General features: G+C 36.9%; 1 protein-coding gene across 3 annotated transcripts in view; it reads right to left on the bottom strand.

Moving 5' to 3' along the window:
• Positions 1 to 3,561: 3,561 nt before the first annotated feature.
• BTBD8 (BTB domain containing 8) overlaps positions 3,562 to 26,800 on the bottom strand; it is a 116,602-nt gene continuing 93,363 nt past the window's right edge. For 2 of the 3 annotated variants that reach the window (XM_019837431.3, XM_019837432.3), the window contains exons 14-18: positions 22,644 to 23,355; positions 22,303 to 22,387; positions 21,298 to 21,437; positions 16,688 to 19,003; positions 14,538 to 15,401 (exon numbers count right to left, since the gene is read on the bottom strand). In XM_019837431.3, the coding sequence (XP_019692990.2) occupies positions 14,935 to 15,401; positions 16,688 to 19,003; positions 21,298 to 21,437; positions 22,303 to 22,387; positions 22,644 to 23,355 (3,720 nt within the window). In that variant the 3' untranslated portion in view covers positions 14,538 to 14,934. Of the gene's footprint in view, positions 4,024 to 14,537; positions 15,402 to 16,687; positions 19,004 to 21,297; positions 21,438 to 22,302; positions 22,388 to 22,643; positions 23,356 to 26,800 lie in introns of those variants that run through there. The other variant, XM_019837433.3, reaches the window with a different exon arrangement.

Below are 26,800 nucleotides of genomic sequence, written 5' to 3'. Positions count from 1 at the left end.
TCATCTATTGATCAATACTTGGACTGCTTCCATAACTTGGCTCTTGTAAATAATGCTGTAACAAACATAGGGGTCCATATATCTTTTCAAATTAGTGTTTTTGTTTTCTCTGGGTAAATACCCGGTAGTGAAATCACTGGATCATGTGATATTTCTATTTTTAAGTTTTTGAGGAACTTCTGTAATGTTTTCCATAGTGGCTGCACCAGTTTGCATTCCCACCTACAGTGCATGAGGATTCCTTTTTCTCCACATCCTTGCCAACACGTGTTGCTGATGTTTTTTATTTTATTTTATCCATTCTGACAGGTATGGCGTGATATCTCATTGTGGTTTTGATTTGCATTTCCTTGATGATGAGTGCTGTTGAGCATCTTTTCATGTGTCTGTTGGTCATCTGTATGTCTTTGTAGAAATGTCTGTTCATGTCTTCTGCCTACTTTTAATTTGAATTGTTTTAATTTGAATTGGTTTTTTTGGCATTGAGTTTTGTAAGTCTTTATATATTTTGTATACATATCAGACATGTCATTTTCAAATATCTTCTCCTATTAAATAGGTTGTCTTAGTTTTGTTGATTATTTCCTTTGCTGTGCAGAAGGTTTTTGTTTTGATGTAGTTCCAATAGTTTATTTTTGCCTTTGTTTTCCTTGTATGTAACTGTTTTCATTTCTCTTGCTACTTTTAAAATTCTCTCTTTATAACCACTTTTAACCATTTTCATTACTACATATTGGTGTGGGCCTTCTCGGTTGATTTTGTTCAGGGTTCTTTGTGCCTCCTGGATCTGGATTTCTGGTTCCTCCCTCACATTTGGGAAGTTTTCAGCCATTATTTCTTCAAATAAATTTTCCACCCCTTTTTCTCTCTTTTCTTCTTCTGGGATCCCTATAATGAGAATGTTAGTATGCTTGATGGTGTTACTGAGTTCCCTAAGTTTCATTTCATTTATTATTATTATTATTATTATTATTATTATTATTATTATTATTTTCTCCTCTCTCCTTTTCAGCCTGATTGCTTTCATTACTCTGTCCTCCAGTTTACTGATCTGTTCTTGTGCTTCCTCTAGTCTATTTATTCCATCTAGTTTATTGTTTATTTCCTTTATTGAGTACTTCATCTCTGATTGGTTTGTTTTATGTTTTCTCTCTTTGTTAATGGTCTCACTGAAGTCTCCATCAGATATATTACTCATCTGTGTTTCATTTAGGTCTCTTGCTGTGATTTTGTCCTGTTCTTTCATTTGAGACATGTTCCTCTGTCTTCTCATTTTGTCTAATTCTCTGTGTCTGCTTATATGTGTTAGGAAAGCCAACTATGTCTCCTGTTCTTGAAGATACTGGGTTTATGAAGAAGAGGTCCTGTAGTGCTCTGCAGTGCAGTATCTCCTGTTCACCAGAATCTGCTGCTTCAGAGGTCTTCTATGTGTGTTGCACGTGCCCTGCTGTTATTGCCATGCTGCTTGTGCCTTCAGTCCAGTCATCTGCCTTGGTTCTCTGTGCCTGTTGTGGGCAGGGTTTGGTTCCTGTGTTGTCACTGGGCCAGTCTGGGGCCATCTTGGGCTTGAGTTGAGTCAGACTAGGTATTTGCCTAGATGCAGTAGCATGGAACTTCAGGGTGATTTCCCTGTGTTGTCCCCTGTGAAACTTTTTTAGGTGGGCAGGGCCTGCAGTCAGACCTGAGGTCTGCCCCCAGTACACTGCTGGGGCTGCAGTTGGACTGGTATATGTAGTTATCTTCCCCTCCCTCTGGGACAGGAGTCACTTTGGAGTGGTACTGGCCCCTGTTGGGACTGCTTATACACTGCCAGACCCGTGACACCACTTTGGATGGTCTCTTGCCAAAGACATATTGAAGGGGGCAGGTCTGTAGGAGCACATGAATGCAGGGTGCACTGTGCCAGCAAGGTCCACAAGGGACCTGCCTCTGCTTGGGACTACTTCTCTGAGGCTGGCCAGGTTGGAGGGAGTAGACCTGCAGAAGTGCAAAGGGGTGCTGTTAGCAAGCTAGGTGGAGAGTGATGGCTCTGTGCTGTTTCCTGAAGGTGTTTTTGTATTTAGGCTGTGGGGCAGGGGAGGGAAATGGCACCTACTAGCTCTTTTGTTCTTGGGGAAAGTTCCCAAAGATCCCTGCCCCTCCACCACATGCTCAGTGATTAGTAAATGAATCTTCCTGTATACCTCAAGTGTTTTGTTTTTTAAATTATATTTATTTTGAGAGAGAGATGCAGGAGGGGCAGAGAGGGAGAGGGAGGGAGGGAGGGAGGGAGGGAGGGAGGGAGAGAGAGAGAGAGAGAGAGAGAGAGAGAGAGAGAGAGAATCACAAGCAGGCTCTGCACTGTCAGCACAGAGCCCAGTGCATGGCTCAAACCCACGAACTGTGAGATCATGACCTGAGCTGAAACCACAAGTTGGACACTTAACCGACTGACACCCAGGAGCCCCTACATCAGGTTTTAACTACTGCTTCTATGCTGTATCTCCATGTGGCTCTTTGCAGTGTTATCTCTTTAAAGGTGGGGACTCCACCCTCCTAGCTCTCCCAGAGCCCAGCCTGCTGATTTTTCAAGTTCCAGGTGTTAAGCCCCACTGATTCTTAGGCCCTCTGTTTTTCAAAGCCAAATGTTATGGGAATTTGTCTTCTCCATGTGGGTTCTCCATGACTGGGGTGCCTGGTGTGGAGATCTGGTCTTCTCCCTTCTCCACACCTGCTATGTCCCTCCCTCCCACTTATAGTCCCACCGGACTGTTCAGCTCCTGATCGAGTCTCTGCCCTTCCTACCCTCTTTGATGTGGCCTCTTCTTTACATTTGGCTGTGGAGAGTTGGTTCTACCAGTCTTTGGGTCATTTTCTGGGTAATTACACTGACATGGGTGTTATCTAGTTGTATCCATGGGACAAAGTGAGCTTAGGATCCTCCTACTCTGACATCTCCCCTGAAGTCCCTATCATCTGTCTTTTTTTTTTTAAGTTTATTTATTTTAAGAGAAAGGGGGGGTGCGTAGTGTGCAGTGGTGGGACCATGAGAGATGGAGAGAGAGAGAATCCCGATCAAGCTCTGTGCTGAGATCATGACCTGAGCTGAAATCAAGAGTCAGACACTTAACTGACTGAACCACCCAGGTGTTCCCCTATCATCTTTTTTTTTTTTTTTTAATGTTGATTTGAGAGACAGGGAGAGAGAGAGAGCATAAGCAGGGGAGGGGCAGAGGGAGAACGAGAGAGGGGGAGACAATTCGAAGCAGGCTCCAAGCTGTCAGTGCAGAACCCGATACAGGGCTCAAAACCATGACTGTGAGATCACAAACTGAGCCAAAGTCAGACACCTAACTCACTGAGCCACCCAGGTGCCCCCTTATCATCTATCTTTTAGACACAAAATGAGATTCATCTTATGTGTCAATTATGTGTCAGTTACACATATTGCGTACCTTATGTGTCAATTACAATAGCTACAATTATGATCAAAATTGTTAGGAAAAATAATTCCCACCATTTTAAGTTTTATTAAAAAATTTTAGTATACCAGTAATTAATATATTTTAATTTCAATTTTATTTTTCTTAAGTAAACACTGCATCCAATGTGGGGCTCAAACTCATGACCCCAAGATCAAGAGTTGCATTCTCTATGTACTGAGCCAGACAGGCACCCCAATACATTCCTAATGTAAAAAGCAGAAAAAATAGTATAACAAGAACACATTCCCAAATCCAGAGCTAACTACTACCAATATATTGGTATAGTTATCTTTAGTTATATATTCATATGTATGATAAATAGGATTAGGTCTGGCTGCACAGAAGAGAACATTCAGTTAATAGTAGTTGAAAATGCTAAGTCTAATATACAAAATCCTCTTCCCTCATGTAATAGCAGTCCAGGGTTGGTCTGTAGGTAGTCCAGGGTTGATACAGTGGTTTCATGAGGTATTTTGGGACGCAGATTCCTGGTAGCTTTCCACTCTGCTATCACCAGGGTGTGGCACTCACCCTTATGGCACATTTATGCTCCAGGCAGCTTGACAGGGAAGAAGAGAAGGAAAACCCAACCTCTTTAGATAAACTTTTAGAAAGTGCTACTCAACACTGTTATTTCTATTTCATTGGTCAGAACCTGGTCACAAGGTTATAATTAGCTGCAAGTAAGGCAGGGAAATGTAGTATTTATTCCGAGTAGCCAAGTTCCCAGCTATAAATTCAGGGTTCTACAAGGAAAGAAAAGGAGAATAGATACTAGGGTAGGATATTAGTAGTTGCACCAGTCAGGTTGTCCAGAGACACAGAACCAATTGGAGATACATAGTAAGAGATTTATTTTAAGGAATCAACCCACAGGATTGTGGGGGCTGCCAAGTCTGAAATTTGTAGATCAGGTTGGGAACTCAGACATGAGTTGATGCTTCAGTCTTGAGGCAGAATTTCTTCTTCTCCAGAAAACTTCAGTTTGTGCTTGTAAGGTCTTCAACTGATTGGATGCGGCCCAGTCACATTATCAAGGATAATCTCTTATACTTGGTCAAGTGATTATAGAGGATAAATACATTTACAAAATACCTCACAGCAGCACCTAGGTTAGTGTTTGATTAAATTACTCAGTACTAGGGCCTAGCTGAACTGACACAAGAGACTATCATAGCAGTCTTTATCATAAATAGATTATACTATATATACATATATATACACACACACACATTAATATCTCCTTCATTTTACTGTGAGCATTTTGCAAATCAGATGTTCTTATAAAATATTTATTAGTGATTTAATATCCCTATATACTGAAATAAAATAACTTATTTATTCCTTTATGTCAAGACTTTAAAAATATACACATACAAGTACGTGTATGTTTTCAACTATTTCTGATTAAGTTTCTAAAAGTGAGATTACCAAGTCAATGATTATAAAGATTTTTATGGCTCATATTCCTATTGCCAAAGTGCTTTCCAGAAAGTCTGCACCAATTTACACTTACACCAACAATACATTAATGTAATGCCGATGTCACTGTACTCTAGATATCATAGGTTTCATAATTTTGTTTATCAATTAGGCAGATGAACATGTTTTGTTTTGTACCTCTTTACTACTATATAAAACATTTTATCATTCACTGTATTTTTATTGATCCTTTCTATTTTCTTTAATTAATTTTGTTTGTACCTTTTGCCTAGTTTTCTGCTAGGCATTCTTCTGATTGATATATAAGGTATATATTAAGAATATAAATCTTGGTCAAATTTCCTGCAAATATGACTCTAAATTTTATTTATTTATTTTTAAATGTGTATTTATTTTTGAGAGAGCGAGGAGGAGAGGGTCAGAGAGGGGGAGACACAGAATCTGAAGCAGGCCCCATGCTCTGAGCTGTAAGCACAGAGCCTGACACGGGACTCGAACTCACAAACTGTGAGATCATGACCTGAGCCGAAGTTGGACGCTTAACTGACTGAGCCACTCAGGCGCCCCTAGTTCTAAATTTTAAATAGCCAAATTATCAATCTTAAATTTTTCCAGAATTTCATATTTTTGAGGTTCATGTGCTTTCTTATTTCAAGATTATATTAAGGGTGCCTCAGTGGCTCAGTCAGTTAAGCATCTGACTCTTGATTTAGGTTCAGGTCATGATCCCAGGGTCATGGGATTGAGCCCCATGTCAGGTTCCAAGATGAGTGGAGCCTGCTTAAGATTCTCTCTCCCTCTGTTCCTCTCCCCTGCTTACATGCTCTCTCTTAAAAAAAAAGTTGTTATTTAAAAAAGAAAAGATTATATGAAAACCCTATGTATGTTTTCTTATAGTACTCTTGGTTTCATTGTTTCAAATTATTGGTACCTATGGAGACAATGATATTATTTTTCTATATTTAATCTATTAATATGGATGTACTATACGAATAGGTTTCCTAACATTAAATCATCTTGCATTACTTAAATAAATTTCCACATATTCTATATTTCTGAACCTTTTAGGAATTTTGCATTCATTATTATAAGTGATATTATTCCATAATTTTCTGATTTATGCTATCTTTAGTCAGCTTTTGGTGATCACACTATGGTGGCTTCTTTAATTGCATCTGAGGGCTTTTCTTTTTTCTCCATATTCCAAAATGAAAGATTCTGAATGTTTCCTCAGTTTCTTCCAAGGCATATATTTTCTCTTTTTAAGCCTATTTTGGTAATTTAGATTTCTCTAGAAGTTGTCCATTTCATCCAGGTTTTCAACTCTTTTGTATGTAGTTGTACAAAACAGTGCTTTATCATTTTATGTCATTTCATCTCTAATATTGTGTATTTATGCTTTTCTCTCCATTAAGCTAGTGTGTGTTTTTAAAGAATCAGCTCTTAGACTTGTCAGTTTCAACTCTTTCTCTGATTTCTTTTTAAGTTTATTTTGAGAGAAGAGAGAGAACGTGCATGTGTGAGCTGGGGAGGGGCAGAGAGAGAGAGGGAGAGAGAAATCCCAAGAGGCTCAGCTCTGTTGGCATGGAGCCCGACGCTGGGCTCGATCTCACAAACTGTGAGATCATGCCTGCGCCAAAATCAAGAGTCAGGCACTTAACTGACTGAACTACCCAGGCACCCCTCTCTGATTTCTAATTAAGTCCCACTATTGTTTGTATTAATTCCTTTTTTTTTGGATTCTATTTGAAATTGTTTTTCTAACTTCTTAAACTTGAGTATTGTTCTTTATAATTCACTCTAAATCAGAAACTATAAGAAAGTACTTTATTTACCTTCTTGACTTTAAAGTAGATTATGCATGTTTTGAGAGTTGCATGGATCTAAGTAAAAGGATAATTTTGTAAGGATGTTAGGGATCTTCCTTCCTAAACAGGTAATAGTTTAAATGTAGATATAAATTCAGGGTGTGTGGGTGGCTCAGTCGGTTGAACATCTGATTTCAACTCAGGTCATGATCTCACACTTCGTGGGTTTGAGCCCCTGGTCGGCTCTGTGCTGACAGCTCGGAGCCTGCTTAAGATTCTGTGTCTCCCTCTCTGCCTCTTCCCGCTTGTGTTCTCTCTCAAAAATAAATAAATAAACATTAAAAAAATGTAGGTATATTTCTATTTCAATTTTTTATATAATTCTCTTGCCAGGCTAAAATTGAGCTTAAATGGGAAGAAAAGGGATAAACTTCAGTACATTTTATATGAAAACTCTTTTAGGGAAAAATATGTCATTGTGTGAAGGTATTTTTCTTAGTATTTTGCTGATTTGGAAATTACTTAATTGGTTGGGATATATAAATATATATATATATATATATATATATATATATATATATATATATAAATGTAGAATCAGAATTGAATTGAAATTCTCAGAATTAAAATTCTTATGCTAATGTTGGCTAAATTTGGAAGTGGTTAAGGAACCACTCTATGAAAAATGGATCATGGACACTAAAAGTAACTCATGCCTTATTAACATGATAGAAATGTATACTTTTCATATCTAACTAAGCCAGATTCAAAGTACTCTTGGTATAAGAATTTACAATAAATTCTTGGTGGCTCAGTCGGGTAAGCGTCCAACTTCAGCTCAGGTCATGATCTCGCAGTTCGTGGGTTTGAGCCCTGCCATCGGGCTCTGTGCTGACAGCCCGGAGCCTGGAGCCTGCTTTGGTTTCTCTGTCTCCCCTCTCTCTATGCCTGTCCCCTGCTCTCTCTCTCTCTCTAAAAAATAAACATTAAAAAAATTAAAAAAAAAAGAATTTACAATATGAAAATAATATAAATATCACTGGAGAAGAGTGTATAAGTAATTCTAAATTGAAAATAGCTCCTGCAATAGATCATTAAACTAAGCCAAACCAAGTTCCCACTTCCACCTGCCCAAATCCCCCCCAAACTAGCAGAAGATGGGGTAGGAGTAGAAAGGTCATATAGTTTGTTGGGTTTCTGAATTTTCAAAGACATTATATTGTGTCTCAGTTGTATCTCAAATGCAACATGTCAAAATTGAACATTTTGTGTGTATGTGTGTGTGTTTATTTGAGACAGAGACAGAACCTGAACAGGGGAGAGGCAGAGAGGGAGACAGAATCTAAAGCCGGCTCCAGGCTCTGAGCTGTCAGCACAGAGCCTGACGTGGGGCTTGAACTCACGAACAATGAGATCAAGACCTGAGCCAAAGTCAGATGCTTAACTGACTGGGCCACCCAGGCGCCCCTGACATTATCTTTTTTCTAATCAGGAACCATCAGCCTTCCATTATTTTACTTGTTAGAATTATGGAATATGGGGAGGGAATCAGTTTTATTCCTTTTCCCAAGTCTTTACTCTCACTGGACAACCACATTTTGTTCATTCTGCCTCCGGTTATCTCTCAAATCCATCCTCTCATTTCTATCCTTGCTATTACTTCCTAAGCTTGGGCCTCATTTTTTTTCTTTAATTGTTCCAATGACCCCCTTACAGGTCTTCCTTTCTCCAGTCTCTTCTTGTCCCAAAATATTTTCACACTATACAGCTAAAGTAATCTTTTAAATTTTTTTTTTCAACGTTTATTTATTTTTGGGACAGAGAGAGACAGAGCATGAACGGGCGAGGGGCAGAGAGAGAGGGAGACACAGAAATGGAAACAGGCTCCAGGCTCTGAGCCATCAGCCCAGAGCCTGACGCGGGGCTCGAACTCACGGACCGCGAGATGGTGACCTGGCTGAAGTCGGACGCTTAACCGACTGCGCCACCCAGGCGCCCCAAAGTAATCTTAATAAAGGTCCTATAATGTATTTGCCTTTTAAACAAAATTTAAATATTTTTGCCTAACTGGCTTGCTTATAGTCCTTAGCATGGCTTACAGGGTTCTTCATGTTTTGGCTTGCCTGTACTTTTCCAACTTTATTTTTCACTGCTGTACCACATGAATTCAGTGCTTCAGTTATATTAAATCCCCGAGGTTCTTTGAAGTGCCCTGTGTCAGCACTCTTTGTGCTTGATCCCACTGCCTCCTGCCTCTTCCTTGATGGTCCTAATTCATTATTCCCAGCTTCTTAGTTTCAAAGTGCTTAAGTTACTTCTATCTTAAAAACAAACTACCACTGTCTTCATTTTAGTCAGCTTCCTTGAAAGAATAAGTTTTACTTCTTTACCTTCTGCTCACATTTCTGTCCTTCCTACTACTCTAAAAAACACCAACGGACAAAAGCTACCAGTAAAATCATAATGTCCAAATATAATGAACTAGTCTAGGTGTGCACCTTGACATTGCAAACAGCAACACTGTTAACTACTATTACTTACCCCAAAACAAACAAACAAACCTACTTATTTTTCTGTGCTTTGTAGAACACACGGAAAATATATGAGTTAAAAGGTAAAAATAATCAGTATCACTTAACCATAACCACCATTAACATTTTTACTAATTTCCTTCCAGTCCCTTTTTCCATATACCTATAAGTATGGAAAACTGGGATATTATAAATATATATCCTGGGTTTTTTTCTTTTGAGCATCTTCCCTTGGCATTAAACAGATGTTTTGCAAACAATTGTAATCATTGCATAATGTGTTATAGATGTACCATAATTTATTTAGCCTTCCACTACTGTTAACATTTAGCTAGTTTTCAATTTTCACTATTGTATCTAGGTCTCAGATTCTTATTCTTTAAAAAAAATTTTTTTTATGTTTATTTAGTTTTTGAGAGAGAGCACAAGTGGTGGAGGGGCAGAGAGAGGAGACACAGAATCAGAAGCAGGCTCCAGGCTCTGAGCTGTCAGCACAGAGCCCAATGCGGGGCTTGAACTCACAGACCAGGAGATCATGACCTGAGCCGAAGTTGGACGCTCAACCAACTGAGCCACCCAGGCGCCCCTCAGGTTCTTATTCTTAATGGGAGAGCCCTAAAAGGGAAAGGACCAGGTTCAGATAGGAAGTTATAAACATTCATGATATAGATCGCCTAATTACTTACAGGAAAGGTAATTTATATTCCTGTAGCAACATACGATTATCCCAATTTATCATTCTCTTGCTAACACTGAATTTTTTAAAAAATCCTTTCAGTTTGATCAGTAAAAATAGAATGATTTGCCTTGATTTGCCCTTCTCTGGTTAGTAGTGAGATTATACATTCACCACTCTCCCCTCCTCACCTTAGCCTCCTAATTCTTTTACTTCAGAATATTCCTTTTCAGTCTCCTTCTCAGGCTTTTCTTTTTTCTATTCCACAGTGTTTTGTCCTCAGCCCTTTGAATGTCCCACAGGCAGATCAAACTCAGTATGTCCAAAATTAAACTCATCCTAAGATTACTTCAGTTTTTGGCTAATGACATCATCAACTAACTACCCAGGCACCCCAGTCAGAGACCTGAGTCTTTTAAGATGACTCCCTCCTCTCATCCCCATGTCAGTCACTAAGTTTTTCCAACCCACATCTTAAATCTCTCAAATATGTCCACACCTCTCTATCTCCACAGCCATTGCTCTCGTTCAAGCCTTGGTTACTGTAATACTCATCACTGGTCTTCCTGCCTTGTCACCTGCTCCCTTCCATTCTACATACTGCATCCAGAGTGATCTTTCTAAGGTGCAAATCTGATTGTGTTACTCCCTGGACTCTACATCCCCATCCAACTTTATCCCGTGTCCTTACCATCTGTTCCCTTCCCTCCAGCCATATGGAACAACCAGAATTTCCCATTGCCTCTCAACTCTTTCTGCCAAGAGTATGCCTCTTCTTTTGCCTTGTGAACTCCCACTAATCCTAAAATAGTACAGGAGCCTATCCAATTATCTTCCCATTATTTCCCTTTCCTTTATGCACTGATTACACTTTATACAGAACCTTATTATGACATTTAACATTACAATTTCATAATTTTTGTTCAATCTCTCCCTCACTAAAGTGAGATGCTCTAGGACAGATACTATGCTATTCATCTTTTTATCCTCAGCACTAGCATAGTTCTCGGAATATCATAGGCCCTCAAATATGTGTGGAATAAATGCTATTTTTGATAGCAATTATAAAATTCCTTTCCATCTTCTCCCACCATCTTAATTATCTACCAAGTTCTACAGCCACAATCTGTAATGTCTTTGTTACCAAATCCTCCTCTGTTCCCCATTTCTAAGGTTGACAAAACTATTTTAATTGCAACCTGGGATTTGGGCACTTCTCCAAACCAGGCCGTCTTCACTAGTGCTGACAGTTATCTTCCTGAAACACACCTGGCTTTGTTGCCTAACTCCTTAAAAAACAACGTTGATAACTACCCATTGTGATTGTAGGTGGTTATTTCCTCAAAACATGGAAAGCTTTTCTATTTCAAGTCAAAAGTAAATAAAACGGGGTGCTTGGGTGGCTCAGTGGTTAAGCGTCTGACTCTTGATTTCAGTTCAGGTCATGATTTCACTCTTCATGCGTTAGAGCCCCACATCTGGATCCAAGCTGACAGTGCGGAGCCTGGTTGGGATTCTCTCTTTCTCTGTCTCTCTCTCTCAAATAAACTTGAAGGAAAAAAAAAAAAGAAATCGTTGTTATAAAAATAAGTAAATAAAGGAATGCACCATGGAAGGAGACATAATGTCTACTAAATCCAGGGTTTGGACTAATCAAACACAATAGCATAGTTTTTTAATAACTTTAAGAATCTAACTCCAGCTCAGCCTTTCCTACCACTCTTCCTCCCCATCCTCAACACACATCATGGTCACCATTCCTTAATGCACTGTTGTGTCCAGAATGCCCTATCACCAAGCAAATTCTTACTCATCCTTGAAAGAGCATCTGGTTACTTGATTGCTCCAAGAGATGGTATAAAGGGGCTTTAAATTGTTTACATAATCTTTACCAGTCCTCCAAAGCAAGCCAAATCAAAATAAAAATAAGATTTTCTTTTTTTTGGCATGGACAATTGGGACTTTTTGCAATTTCCAACTATGTACAAAGGCATCCTTTAAGAACATACCTATTTTTATCAATATATAACATACAATCTAAGTACAAGCGAACTACTTTCTATACAAGTGCAGCTTCAAGCTAAGTCCCCTGGCCTACACTTCCAACTAGATTGCAGTCACTAAGCCCTTTATAGAAATTCTGAAGGAGTCACGGAATATTAGTTGCTCTAAGAAGCTTTCTCTAATCTCTTCCTCACAAGCTGTTGTGTTCATGGCTTCTCCCTCTAGGCTCACACAACTCTGACCATATACAACTGTTAACTTACCAAACAATAGTATAGTGTATTATTTCTCTTTTAGTTTCTTCCATTAGGGTAGTTAATCCAGAGTAAGGACTCTATATCAGTTTCTTCATGTGAAAAATAAAGATGGTAAGACAAATCTCATAGAACTGCTGTGAGAATTAAATGTGTTAGTGCATATTTAAAACACTTAGCACGATATCTAACATAAAATAGGAGCTAAATAAATGTTAGCATCATTTTTCGCTTTGTGTTTGTTAAATCATGAAGTACTAGCCCGAAGAGTCCCACAGTAAACAGACTGGTAGAGATATCATACACAAAAGAGCATGATAAGAAAACACACATGTCCTGAAATTACCTAAGAGGTCATTACTTAAGCAAAATGCCTTCCCTATTACCTATTTGCAGATGTGACATGAAATTGAATGGCTTTTTAATGTCTAGTAGTTTAAGAACAAAGTTTTAAAGACCTTATAACTGAGAAAGAAGTTTCATTTATAAATTGTTGAACTTCTGAGGCATTTATTAAAAATAACACATAAAAGTAATTTCTCATTTGGAGAAAAGGAAAATAACATAATGTCTTGGGAATCTGCATGGTTTCTGACTCTATCATACATTACTTCTTTATGTTACAAACTACGTATAGATATACATCCTCTCAGGTTTTACGATAAAAATCAAATGACTATGTTGTGTGGCAGAAATAACATCAAATTAAAATTAAGGAATATTAGATTGTAGCCACAAATTAGCTGTGGGACCTTGGGCAATCTTTTAATTCCTCTGGACTTCAGAGTCCTTTTTTGAATCTGAAGGGATTAGACTAATCTCTAAATTCTCATCCAGCTTGAAAATACAACGTTCTTATAATACTACTATATTTTAACCTTTCTCTTACATGGTTTTTCTCCTCACTAGAAACTGAACTCTCTTTTTTTTGGATGGGGAGCAGGAATCGAACCCTATTTATCTTTGTACCTCAGTGCATAGAACCAATGCCTATTTCTTGACTGTTGGAATGAATGAGTGCCTCCTGCAGAACTTGTAGTTTAAAAAGGCATAGCAAATTTATGGTATAACAGGTTAGTGGCTAACGTTAACATAATCATGTTATTATATAAGAATAACAAATGACTGTGCATTCATATGATTGTTGATATTCAATACATTCACTCTATGTTTAATAATTTGTTGAAACCATTATTTAGAAAAGGAATTAGAAACAAAAACTAAGTTTTTCCTACTTTTGACATATTATAGAGAAATTATGAGTTAGTTACATAGCTTTGAGAGAAGTTAACTCTACTAAATTTCATCATCCTAAAGGCAGTGTCTACTAATATCAAGTAGGTATCCAAGTGTTCATTCTCCAGTACCATTTTGTAGAAGATATTTTTATCTTTGTCTTGCTACCAGAATTACAGACTGAAAGACAATCTAATCAAGGAAGTAAGAATCTAGAATATATAGACATGTGGAGAAAACATACATGCGTGTATGTGCCCATATACACACACATGCAGTTTAACTCAGTACTCAATTGCCTCGTGTACGTTTTATTTTTTTTAAGTTTATTTATTTATTAAAAAACATTTTTTTTAACGTTTATTTATTTTTGAGACAGAGAGAGACAGAGCATGAACGGGGGAGGATCAGAGAGAGGGAGACACAGAATCTGAAACAGGCTCCAGGCTCTGAGCTGTCAGCACAGAGCCCGACACGGGGCTCGAACTCACGGACTGCGAGATCATGACCTGAGCCGAAGTCGGCCGCTTAACCAACTGAGCCACCCAGGCGCCCTTAAGTTTATTTATTTTGAGAGAGAAGAGAGAGACAGAGCGGGGGAGGGGCAGAGAGGGAGAGACAGAATCCCAAGCAGGCTCTTCACTCATGCACAGATCCCAACAAAGGCCTCACAAACTGTGAGATCATGACCTGAGCTGAAATCAAGAGTCGGACACTAAACCGACTGAGCCAAGCAGGCGTCCCCCTCATGTACCCATTTTAAAATTAATATTTAGTGCACGTTTATTGCTGGGACAGTCCCAAAATATCTCTAAGTGGAATGGAAAATGAAGAGCGATTAACTATTAAAGAAAGTCTATCTAGGTAAAACAAATGGACAGTTTTCCCACATCTTTTGAACGAGGGCAGATATCTCTTTTTGGATATACCTCAAAAAGAGTTACAAGGGATTCCATTTCTCGGTTTTAGTAACAATGTGATTGAAATTTGAGGTACATGTACTTCACAATTTCCTGGATCTGCACTGTTGGGAAAATGAAGGGTTTTTCTAATATTCACCTGTCAGGGTCAATCACACAAACCTGAGTTTGAATGTTACTCACTGATTAACTCTACATAAATTGAACACAAGCACAATAGGTTTTTTATTGTTAAATTACTGTTACCATATGCAGAGCAAAAAGTAAATGGACTGATCTACTTGTGCATTCACATTTTAAATTCTTGAATTATAAACAAGTGAACAAATGATCAGTTAGGAAAGGACAACTGAAGGGCTCGTTGTAAGTCTACTAATTTCTCTAATAATTAATGAAACATGCTCAAAAATTTTAGAAAACCATCTTTTTTCTACATGTGATATCATATTAATAAACAAACTATGTTACCTTAATAAATTAGAAAGACTCCTTCATTATTAAGGACAGTCTATCTCTGGCTAATGCAATTATTATTAGGATATAAGCATCAAAAATAAAGGGGGGGCATTGTTAAAAATTTTCCAAAGTGTTAATACTCTTAATGCTGAGTTTCCAGTTCTAGAATTGTCCATTCCCCTTGGGGTGAACAATCTTCAGAGGAAAAACTAGCCATGGTGATACTTGCTGAGGAATCAAGTGGAGAGGTTAGTTCACTCCATCTGTTCAAAGTGTCAACATGTGCTTTACCCTGAGGTTTTGAGCTGTCTCGTGCTAAAAGTAATGTCTGATTGATTAGATACTGTGCTAAATTTAAGTCTTCAGGAACAGAATTCGTAATATTTAAGTTTGAATCCTGTTCAGACAGCAGTTGCTTTAAGAGTGTCCAATCTTGTTCTGCAAAGTGCTGATCATCTTCAAAATCCATGTCTGTAACATGTGTTTCTGATTCCATTTTCTGCTCAAATGCTTCTACTACATCCATCTCATATATTGGAGAGAGGGTTTTTGAAGGCCGATGGTCATACATGTAGGTTTGTGCCAGTGTGTCACAATCATCTATGTATCCTGAAATAATTCATAATACTATACAATGTAAAAATTGCACATGTTGGTACCCCTCAGATTTTGTAGAACAATATTAAAACAATATAATAGTTATAGTCCAAAAAAACATAGAATGGGAAAAATAACATTTATACAAAATTGACAGGATTACTGAGGCATTTCTTTTTCTAAATTAAAAAAAATTAAAACAATTGAAGGATGTTTAGCAGCAAAATCAACATAGGCAACTAACAATAATTCTCCATACTTTAATTTGAAACTTGATACAAAAAAAACAACAAAAATTACTTAAACATAAACATAGAATGTGCACACGTGTCTAATTCACTACAATAGAAATGTAAAGAGAAAAAAAGACATGGTCATTTGACGGTGACTTTTAAGGTAAGTCAGTTCCAAAAGGGGAATAAATACGTTTTATCTAAAGCCTTATTTGTATATTGCACATGCAAAGGAGGATGCAAGCAAGGACAAACAAAAAAGTACAACTTTAAAGAGTTCCCTCCCTATTGTTATGATTTTGCTGAACAAGGGCTATTGATCAGTATTTTTCTTAGTTCTGATATATAATAGCTACTCTGTCAGCCACTATTGCATATTTTAAATGTGAGTCATTAGTTCAAATTACTATAATAAGGAAGACAAACACACAAAACAACTAGACAGGAAATCATCTATACATATGAAATAAGCCTGGGCTTTTTTCATATATTATCATTGCTTCTAAATATAATCTCTTTTAGGAAATTTATCTTTTTACTTGAAACTTTTAGAAGTATAGTGATCCTGAAAGTCTTAATCTCTGTAAAATGTATATAAATTATAATAATTAATCTAGTTAAAATAGTTCAGTGCTTTTAGTTACATATTACTATAATTATTGCACAGCCCTCTTAGATATATACTAGCATAGTCCATAAATCATATTCAATGTATAATAAAATTTCTAATAGTCAAGAATTCTATGTTAAATTAGACATAAATAACTAAATAATAGCAAACTAAGTTTTCCTCTTTATTCTTTCATGTAAAATCTCTTAATAGATTAGCTCTAATAATCAAATTTTTACTAGATCTTAATTCCACACTAAGATTTTAAGTGAACAATAAAGAGTAACTAGCTAATTTCATATTATTAAGAAATGTAGGTTTTCATTTGAAATTTGAATCTGTTGCTTAAGTAATTACTCTGTCTAAATAAAATACAACACTCAGGGCTACATCCAAGTTAAAATTCTATAAACTCATTTTCTTATGTATTTAGCATTTCTATTTCTGTACATTACCTGCAGATAAAGCAATATTAGCTCTTTTGGTAGCTGTGGAATGGTTCTCTTTTACTTGACCTTCCTGAGGCAGAAGTTGACTCCGACAGGAGTCCAGAAATTTTGTAGAGCTGTTCTTTGGTATGTCAGAATTGGGTTCTCTTTGATGAAGCTCCAAATGACATGGTCTTTCTTGAGATTTTATATCACTATCTGAGAGTTTGCTGCGTTGCTGAAAGTCATTATCCACATCGCTTCTGCAATTTATCTTTCTATCTTCTGGAAGAAGCTGTCTACCTCCTTTGGACAGGACATCTACTGTGTACTTTTTTCCTGTAGCTGAAGTACTCTGTTTATCTCTTCTCAACGAGTCAGTACTACTGCGACCCAAGAGAGAGCTTTCGTTTTTATATATACTATTGCCTTTATCTTGTTTACATTCTGAAATACTACCTTCACTTCCTTGTGAGTACCTGGAATAGCAGGTCCTTCCATGATGTTCATGAGAAATGCCATCAAAAACATCAGAAGGTGACAGAGAATCTACAGAAGGCTGAAAAGGAGTATGGACTTCCCCTTCATCAGATCCTAGTTCTTCACATTCATCTACTGAAAGTAAAACGGATCTTTTAAAATTTTTAGTTGCAGAAAACTCGTGACTTTCATTTTCTGTTGCATCTTCAAAAGCTAAATTAATTATTCCCTGAAACTGCTGAGGAGCTGAGTTAGATGTAGAGAAATTTTCTCCAACATTTTCAGCTTCGGATCTTTCATCTTCTGTTTCATCTGCCGAGGAAGAAACCTGATCTACTTCCTGAGCAAACTGGACACTGCCTCGTAGAACATTTTCTTTTTCCCTAGGGTAGACTACTGTAGATCTAGACCAAATTTCTGGCCTTTTCCTAGGAATCTCATCATCGCTTGTTGAATTAATTTGGAAAAGATCATTACTACTTTGCTTTTTCATTTTCACTTCAATTCTTAAGTTACTATCATATATTTTTAATTCTTCAGGAGTACTGGTATCACTGCTACTTCTCCCAAGAAAATCATGGCACAGCATTGTGCCACATTTAGAAATACCTCTGTCATTGGACCCATCATCATCCTGAGACCCTCCAGCATCATAGTCTTCAGATCTGGGCTTTATGTCATCAGAGGATGTGGTAGCACTGCCAGTGTCAGATTCAGGACTCTCTCTCTGATGCATACCACTGGTACTCAAATTCCAATGACTCATGAATGGAACTTCTGGAGTTTCGTGGCTCTCTGGAGTTTCTGTTGTTTCCATATCTTTAGGAGAAGTTTTTCCTGATATTTGTTCCAAAACAGACTTGGAGGAAATATCTGAGTCTGCTGTAGCATGTTTGATTTCACTCATAGCAGAGTCAACAGACAAGTGACTAGGAACTGTCTGTTCTTCAACAAGAATTTTAGATTTCCTGTCATCTTGGACAGAATTTAAGGTACCATTTGTCCTTTCAGGAACACATGGTAAAACATCTTTGTCACATTTAATGTTTAATTTTTTGTTTGTATCTTTTCTCACTTCTTGCTTCTCTCTATCTGATACTGAATGCCTTTGCTCTGCATCTGCAGAGTCTAAATCACAAACTGGATGAGAGTTCAGGGAGTTTACACTGGAATCTGAAATCGTGGATTTTAGGGCAGTGGTGTTATAAAATTTTGGATCTACATTATCACTCCCATCAGAATGACAATATATTTTAGCTGTCTTGTGCTGATGTGTTTCTTTGCTGGAAAATTTTGTTTCACTTTTATCTGAACACATCTGTTTTGATTCCAGTTCACATTTTGATTTTTCCAAATCTGAAATACTTTGGCATTCTAATTTCTCTTTCCCTTGATTGTTTAATGGCTTTTGTGGGTCAGGTATGCATGATGACTGGAATGCTTCTGTACTGATTTCTAATGCGAGATTAATTAGCGGTTCATGAGGCTTCTGTTCAGAAATATTGTCCTTGTTTTTACTATCATGTACATCATGAAGCATGCTTTTTTGGACAACACATGTTTCACTTTTTAAAGGTCTTTGAGAAGAAGGCTGAGTTTTCAATGTAATCTGTCCAGGAAGCATTTTCTGTTTTGCATCTTTATTATTCAAAGCTTCACCTTTCTTAGACTGATTTAAGTTTTTAGGCATTGCCACTATTTTTGCATTAACCTTAGGCAAAGGTGTGTGTCCTTGCTTGACAATTTTTTTCTTAGGTGTTTGTTTATCTGTAGTTGTACTGTGGTCCAATTTTGTCACATTTTCATCAGACTGCCTTGAAGAGACTGAAGATTTTACTGAAGTTGGTGACTCTCCTTGAGATCCTAAGAAAAAAAAATTAAAAATATATAATACACTTCCAACTTGTGAATAAAATGCAATACTTGTTTTTAAATTACTTTAGAAAAAATAAAATTAACAATGAAATGATGAAATATCTATGACAATGGACAATAAAAGATTAGGAGTAACATGATAAAATAAAAAATAAAATATTTTTTATTACAAATACAGGAGGAATAGTCCAGCCTCTTAGCAAAATTATTTAAATAGGATCTCTCTTCCTCAAGAGCCTTGATCCTCATGTCAGAACTGGACTTGCATAAATATATGAGGGTGGAAAAACTTGATTTTCTTATATTAAAAGAGCAGGAAGGGTCTTCCCCTTGAAGTTTTTTGGGGAAAAAAAGACTTGTGTTCCACACAGCTGAAAGAAGAATCAAGCTAAATATAAAATAGAAATGTTTAAATTACTGCAGTTTTTTCCATCAAACACAAACAAAATTAATTTACTTCTCATAGCAAGATCGTGATTATTATAGATCATTTGGGTTAACAACTTAGCTGTGCAGTGGCAACTAAAATTGGTAACTGGAGAGAAAGGGTTAATTTGGAGATCCATTTGTTTACACTGGTTAAGTCCTAGTGATGACATTTTCAACATTTAGATCTACCAAACAGAACTGCCAAATCTTTTTAAATGTGTAATTTTTAGTTATTACTAGAACATGAATAATTTTTCTCTGGTTTATTTATTTATTTATTTAGGCAGCTCAAATGCATTTTTATTTATTATTTATTTTATTTTTAATTTTTTAAAATTTACATCCAAATTATTTAGCACATAGTGCAACAATGATTTCAGGAGTAGATTCCTTAGTGCCCCTTACCCATTTAGCCCACCCCCCCTCCCAGAATCCCTCCTGTAACCCTTAGTTTGTTCTCCATATTTATGAGTCTCTTCTGTTTTGTCCCCCTCCCTATTTTTATATTATTTTTGTTTCCCTTCCCTTATGTTCATCTGTTTTGTCTCTTAAAGTCCTCATATGAGTGAAGTCATTATGACTTTCGTCTTTCTCTAATTTCACTTAGCGTAATACCCTCCAGTTCCATCCACATAGTTGCAAACAGCAAGATTTCATTCTTTTTCTTTATCTATCCATCCACTGATGGACATTTGGGCTCTTTCCATACTTTGGCTATTGTTGATAGTGCTGCTATAAACATGGGGGTACATGTGTCCCTTCGAAATAGCACACCCGTATCCCATGGATAAATGCCTAGTAGTGCAATTGCTGGGTCGTAGGGTAGTTCTACTTTTAGTTTTTTGAGGAACCTCCATACTGCTTTCCAGAGTGGCTGCACCAGCTTGCATTCCCATCTCCAGTTTATTTTTAAATTTACTTTCAGTATTAATTATCTAGCTCAAAATTGTTTTTAGGCTTTTACAAGCTCTTATCTACATGAATGCTTAATACATAAAGCAAATTAATTTTTTTTTAATGTTTATTTATTTTTGAGACAGAGAGAGACAGAGCATGAATGAGGGAGGGTCAGAGAGAGAGGGAGACACAGAATCTGAAACAGGCTCCAGGCTCTGAGCTGTCAGCACAGAGCCTGACGTGGGGCTCGAACTCACGGACCGCGAGATCATGACCTGAGCTGAAGTCGGACGTTTAACCGACTGAGCCACCCAGGCGTCCCTTAATTTTTTTTTTAAAGTAGGTTTCATGCTCACCGCAGAGCCCAGTGCAGGGCTTGTACTCACAACCCCAAGATCACGACCTAAGTTGATATCAAGAGCAGGGTGCTCAACCAACTGAGCCACCAAGGCACCCCAAAACAAATTAATTTTTAAAATCTGTTATTAGCTTAGCAAATCATACAATCTGATCAGTGTCCTTTCTTTCTTAGAACATAGCAAAACAATAGGTAACAGGAGGGAAAATTCTTCTTCCCTACATATCACAGCTTTCAAGACTGTACCATTACTATTTAAAGGGCTTATTAGTGCCTGTTTTGCACATGGAATTCCTACAGTTAACAATGAAACTGAAGAAACCTGGGCATAATATATAAAAGGACCAAAAATACAGATAAACCAGTGACTCCCTTAATTATTTCTCATAAAAGACAATAAAAACCAAACCCACACCCTGGTAATACCAAAATACTTGTCAAAAAGTAAAGTGTAAAATCTCATCTTTATAGTATGACACAAATATAAAATGAGTGAAACTATGTTATATTTTGTTTATTTGTTGTGAAAGTTCCAAATCAGAGTTCTGCTTATTCAATTTAAGCACAGAAGTAATACCCAGGACTATTTCAGCTTTACCTTGAGTTTTAGCAAGATTAGATGAGGCATTTTTTATTCTCTGTTGAGCTGTAGTACATCCACTGCCATTTCCTCTTTTCTTTAAAATTGCCTGTGGTACTGGATCACTATATCCTTTGTTAGTGACCTTCTTTAGCGCACTAAGAAAAATGATTTGCATTCAGTATTGCACTCAGATTCCAACACATGAACTTTTATTTTTTATTTTATTATTTTTTTAAGTTGATGTATTTATTTTGAGAGAGAGATAGCTCATGAACAGGGGAAGGGCAGAGAGACAGAGAAAGAGAGAGAGAATCTCAAGCAGGGTTTGTTTTACACTGTTAGTGCAGAGCCTGATGCAGGGCTGCAACCCATGAACTGTGAGGTCATGACCTGGGCCAAAATCAAGAGTTGGATGCTTAACTGACTGAGCCACACAGATGCCCCCAACACATGAACTTTCAAAAGACCCATATATGAAATATATTTTTTCTCAAATTAAAAAATATATCTTTTGTTCTAAAAATCGAAAAATCATATGTTCATAAGTCTTTAAGTTCATAAGCTTGTGGGTCAAGTATGATAAAGCAATGCATAATCAAGTGCCACAGATGTAATCTATCATTTTGCATCCATAGTCATTCTGTGTAAATATACTATTTCCTTTTAAGAAATAGTTTTAAAATATCATTGTATAAATACATTAAATTTTCTAACAAAAAAGAAAAGATATATTTCAAAAATATTTTTAATGTTTATTTATTTATTTTTAGAGACAGTGTGTGAGCAGGGGAGGGGCAGAGAGAGAGGGAGAGAGACAATCTGGCAGTGCAGATCCCAATGAGGGGCTTGAACTCATGGACCTTGAGATCATGACCTGAGTGAAATCAAGAGTCAGATGCTTAACTGACTGAGCCACCCAAGTGCCCCGAAAAGATATTTTTAAAATATTTAGCTAGAAGTCAGTATACAATTAACTTAGAAAAAGCTAACGTATAGGTAAAATAATGAAGGGAGACTTACCTGTTATTTATACTAGTTTCTTCGTGAATGCTTTTTTTATTTGAAGTTCCATTGGTAACTTTTGAAACAGGTCGAGATTTTACTGCTGTAAATTAAGAAACAGTGAGTCATGGAACAGAGAACTGAATATGTAAAAGTCATGCATAAATTCAGTGGTCAGACACTATATCCAAAATTAAATGTTAATGTGGGATGAAGTATGGTTTCTCTCAGTTTGCATGAACACACATAAATAAATGCTTTTTGGCATTTCAAACTAAATAAACATCCAAACACAGAATCATTTTTTGTAGGAACTTTAACTGTCAGGAGCTATTAAAAGTGAGGGTACTAAAACCCACCTACAGTAGAAGTTTTGATACTTTCCACACTGTTTTTCATGGTCTGTCCTGGAGATTCACAACAGGACAGTTTCTCACTAGAAGGCTTCTCTTCTCCTACTGATCCATTTTCTTTTGGTTCATCCAGACATTCAGTGGAAATCAATAATTCCATACTTGAATTTGTAGATCTGCTGGAGGGCCCTGTGATGCTGAGGCATGGAGAATCCTTTCCTGTCACTTTCTTCAGAGGCTTTGCTTTGGCTTGTGCATTTAAGTTTCCAGTGAGTACCTTGGGTCTGGCGCCAGTAATGTGCCCTTCCTGATTTCTTACTCCTTTCCCATTTAATGAATTTTTCTGTCCATTTGCTGCCACTGCTGCTGATCTTTCCACAGCTTGTCTAGGCGACATGTTTGCTGACTTTGCATTATCACCGTTTTCTGTTTGGGACTTTATTATAGCTTTGGGTTTTCCAGAAACATTTTTTCCCCCAGTTTTAAGTTCTTTTGTAACCTTGGATGCTGTTTTTGTACCACCCTTTTCCTTTAAATCATCATGCTTCAAAGTTTTATTTATAGTATTTCTGTTAGAACTTGATGAATGTCCAGATGCTCCTAATCCATCAGATTTCATCTTTTGCTTAGTAGAGGGATACCTCCAACACTCCTTCTTGGTATTTCCTCTCCACGATTTGTTATTTATAACATCAGAGTCAGAAGCTTGTCTCCTTTGCTACAAAGAAGAAAAAATACTTTATAACTTGACTGATGTCTTTGACTTATAATACTTTGTTTCAATAAGCCAGTTTTTCAAAGAGAAAAAAGTAAAAATCACATTATGATATAAGACAGTTCAAAATTTGAATTATCTTTGATCATTTGAATGTGTCTTTGGTCACATTACCTTAATCAAATCTGAAATACAGCATAAAAAAATTAAAAGGCAATGTTATTTTAAAAAGGCGTACTATTTAACTTTGTGAAGTTATACTATAGTAGAGATTAATACCGAAAGGTGTCACGATGCCTTTGGTCAATGATAACAGTGTCCAACATTTTTTGAGGGTCCACTTCCAGGCTGTATGCTAAAATCCTTTTCATAGGTCATCTCACTTAATACTTACAACACTCCTGTGAGAGAGCTCCTGTTGTTAACTCTGTTTCTTAGACAGGAAATTGGGGATTAAGGCAGGTATGTGATTTACCAAGGTCAAATGCTGATAAGGACGGAAGTAGGACTTGAGTTCATGATTAACCGCTTTAAGCTGGCAGTCATCTATATGGTATAATTTGAGGGCCATGATAAAGGTTTTCACAAAAAACTCTCTTCAATCCTATTCCAAATGCCAGAAATTTTATCACTAAAGACTTAATCTTTGGGGGTTGGGGTTTGGAAGCCCCTGGGAAACAAGACAGTACATACGAAAAGTTTGGCTTTTGGAAGAAACAAGATAGTAATACAGCTCTGGCTATATGGACAAAGTGGAGGAAAAGGGGTCCTAAAGACAGGTGAAGTAGGTAAAAAGAGGAAAATAGCAAGACAATGAAAACACTGAAGACAAGGCACCTACATCATTTTGGTTAGAATCAACCTTGCTATGGAAGGAATAACAACATTCAAAAAATTGGTAGGAACTGGAAATAAAATTTTAAGATTATAGTTGCTACTCTTTATTAAATATGCCCTCCCCCGCCTTGAAAAGCTGTATGAAATTGCACAGGTCTGAGGAAGAGCCTGTGTTGTCTTCATCTTTGTATCCCTTAGCACTATGTCCATAACATACTGAATACTCAGAAAAAAGTGATGCATGTTGTTAGGGGCGCTTGGGTGGCTCGGTTGGTTAAGCATTCATCTCCTGCTTTCAGTTCAGGTCATGATTTCATGGTTCGTGGGCTTAAGCCCTGTGCAGTGGGCTCTGCGCTGACAGTGCAGAGTCTGCTTCTGATTCTCTGTCTCTCCCTCTCCCTCGCCCCCGCCTGCATGCGCACACTCTCTCTCTCTCTCAAAACAAATAAACATTTTTTAAAAATGTGAAGCATGTTGTTAAATCTGAGCATATATTGATATACAGTTCAAGGACTAACTATTCCAAATGTGTCCAAGATAAAGATAACATATACATACATGTATGTATGCATGTAAATACACACAGACACACAGACACACAGACACACACACACACACACACACACACACACACACACACACACACTAAATCACCTGACTAAGTTTAGGGAAAAGCTAGGTGTAGTACTAATAAAAGAATCATTGGATTCTTGTCATAGCTTTACCTGTAACTGACTTAGGATATTTAAGAAGTCATTAACATCATTGAGCCTCATATTATTAATATTTAATTCTAGAGAGGGTTGGAGACTGGTCCTATTCAGTGTAGTATTCTAAGATTCTGTGTAATATTTATAAAGTTCAAATATTTGGTCCTTAGTTTTTGTTTTCTTGATCAAATCTTAGCTCAAAAAATAACCTTTCTCTATTTTTATTTGTTTTTTTTTTTTTTTTGGTGCAAAAAGGTGTTTTTGTTAAAGCATGGGGACAGGACCTATGGGCAGAAAAGAGCCACCTCTATTTTTAATACCTAAAACTAGGTAGACTTCTGATTTTAGACTTCTTCTCACCCTTGAAACTGACCCTACTTAATTTACTATATTGTTAAATCTATCTATTTTAAAGCACCATGTTATGGGTGAGATCTATGTAGTACATGAGGTAACCACACTCTTTTAGAAACTTCGTATTAACATAGTATAGCATGATGAGGATTCAGAGTATACACACACCTAGGCATTCCCTAACTTACATCTGCAAAATTTACATAGATTTATTGTATACAAATGGCCAACTGGAAAGGTCACCACATGCTATTGACAAAAGTGAGAAAAAGAAGGCAGCCCTCCCTTTTGGTTCCAGTACTATTCTTTTTGTTTACATTTTTATTATAGTAAAGGTTACACACAATCAAAAGAAAATAGAATAGTATTATGAATCCCCATGTACCTATTACCCAACTTTAACAATAATCAGCTCTTGGCCAATTTTATTTCATATATAACTACTACCATTCTATTTTGAAGTAAATTCCAGACATCATTACCTTAAGTATTCTGGTACCAGCACTCTTCTTAAACCTTTCTCTTTGTCTTATCTCATTAACTTTTCTCCTATCCCGGAAGAATTCACCTCTTTTTGGAAAACACATTTATTCATTCCACACTTATTGAGCACATACTACATACCAAATAATTGCACATAAATTATTTCACGTATTTTTCACAATAACTCTGCTAGGTTTTATTATTCCATTTTACAGACAAGCAAACTAAGACTCAGATATGGCAGAGATAATAAATGTGAAGTCAAGATTTTAACTCTTATTCTATGCCCAGCACCCATTTCAGTATACCACTGCCCTTTTTAAGGAAACATATTACCCTGTTTCCTTCCCACTGTGGTTAACAGTATAAATCCTTGGACAACCTAAAAGTCACGATGGTAAGGAAGAATAATGAGACTTTGTTCTATTTTACTATAAGACAAGGAAAGAGCGATAGCCTAGTTGGTAATAGTCAGTAGAACAGGAGAAAGCAAAGCAGGTAGGCTAATTCTTTGGGGGCCTAAAAAACCAACGAAACCACCCACCCATCCACTGGGGATAGCAGGGAACTAGTACATAGAGAAAAATGTCCTAAGGTACCACTTCCTAAAGTATGTTCTATGGAACTCTATAATATACTTAAGAATGGTCAAGGGGGAGTCTAGCAGTGTTTGGTGCTTAGGGAAAGAAAAATGTTTCAACACTGGTGTATCACAAATGCATCTTAACCATTTTTAAGTGGAAAGTACAGTAATATTAACAACAAATCTCTAGAACTTTCTCATCTTGTAGAACTAAAATTCTATACCCACTGAAAAACTGCCCTTTTCCTTATACCCCCAAGCCCCTGGCAACCACTTTTCTACTCCCTATTTCTAGGAGTTTGACTACTTTAAATACCTCATAAAAATATAGCAAGTAACTTTTAAAGTAAAACACAGCTATACTCTTGATACTAAGTGCCTTTTTTCACACCAAAAATGTATTATGTGAATTAAAATCTTAGTATAGAGAAAAGTGGGACAACTAAAATCTTTTGTAAGAAGTAGGTTAATTAGAAAATTA

The sequence above is a fragment of the Felis catus genome, chromosome C1 (genome assembly GCF_018350175.1).
Source record: "Felis catus isolate Fca126 chromosome C1, F.catus_Fca126_mat1.0, whole genome shotgun sequence".
NCBI lineage: Eukaryota > Metazoa > Chordata > Mammalia > Carnivora > Felidae > Felis > Felis catus.
This window is presented reverse-complemented; position numbering and strand designations above follow the sequence as displayed.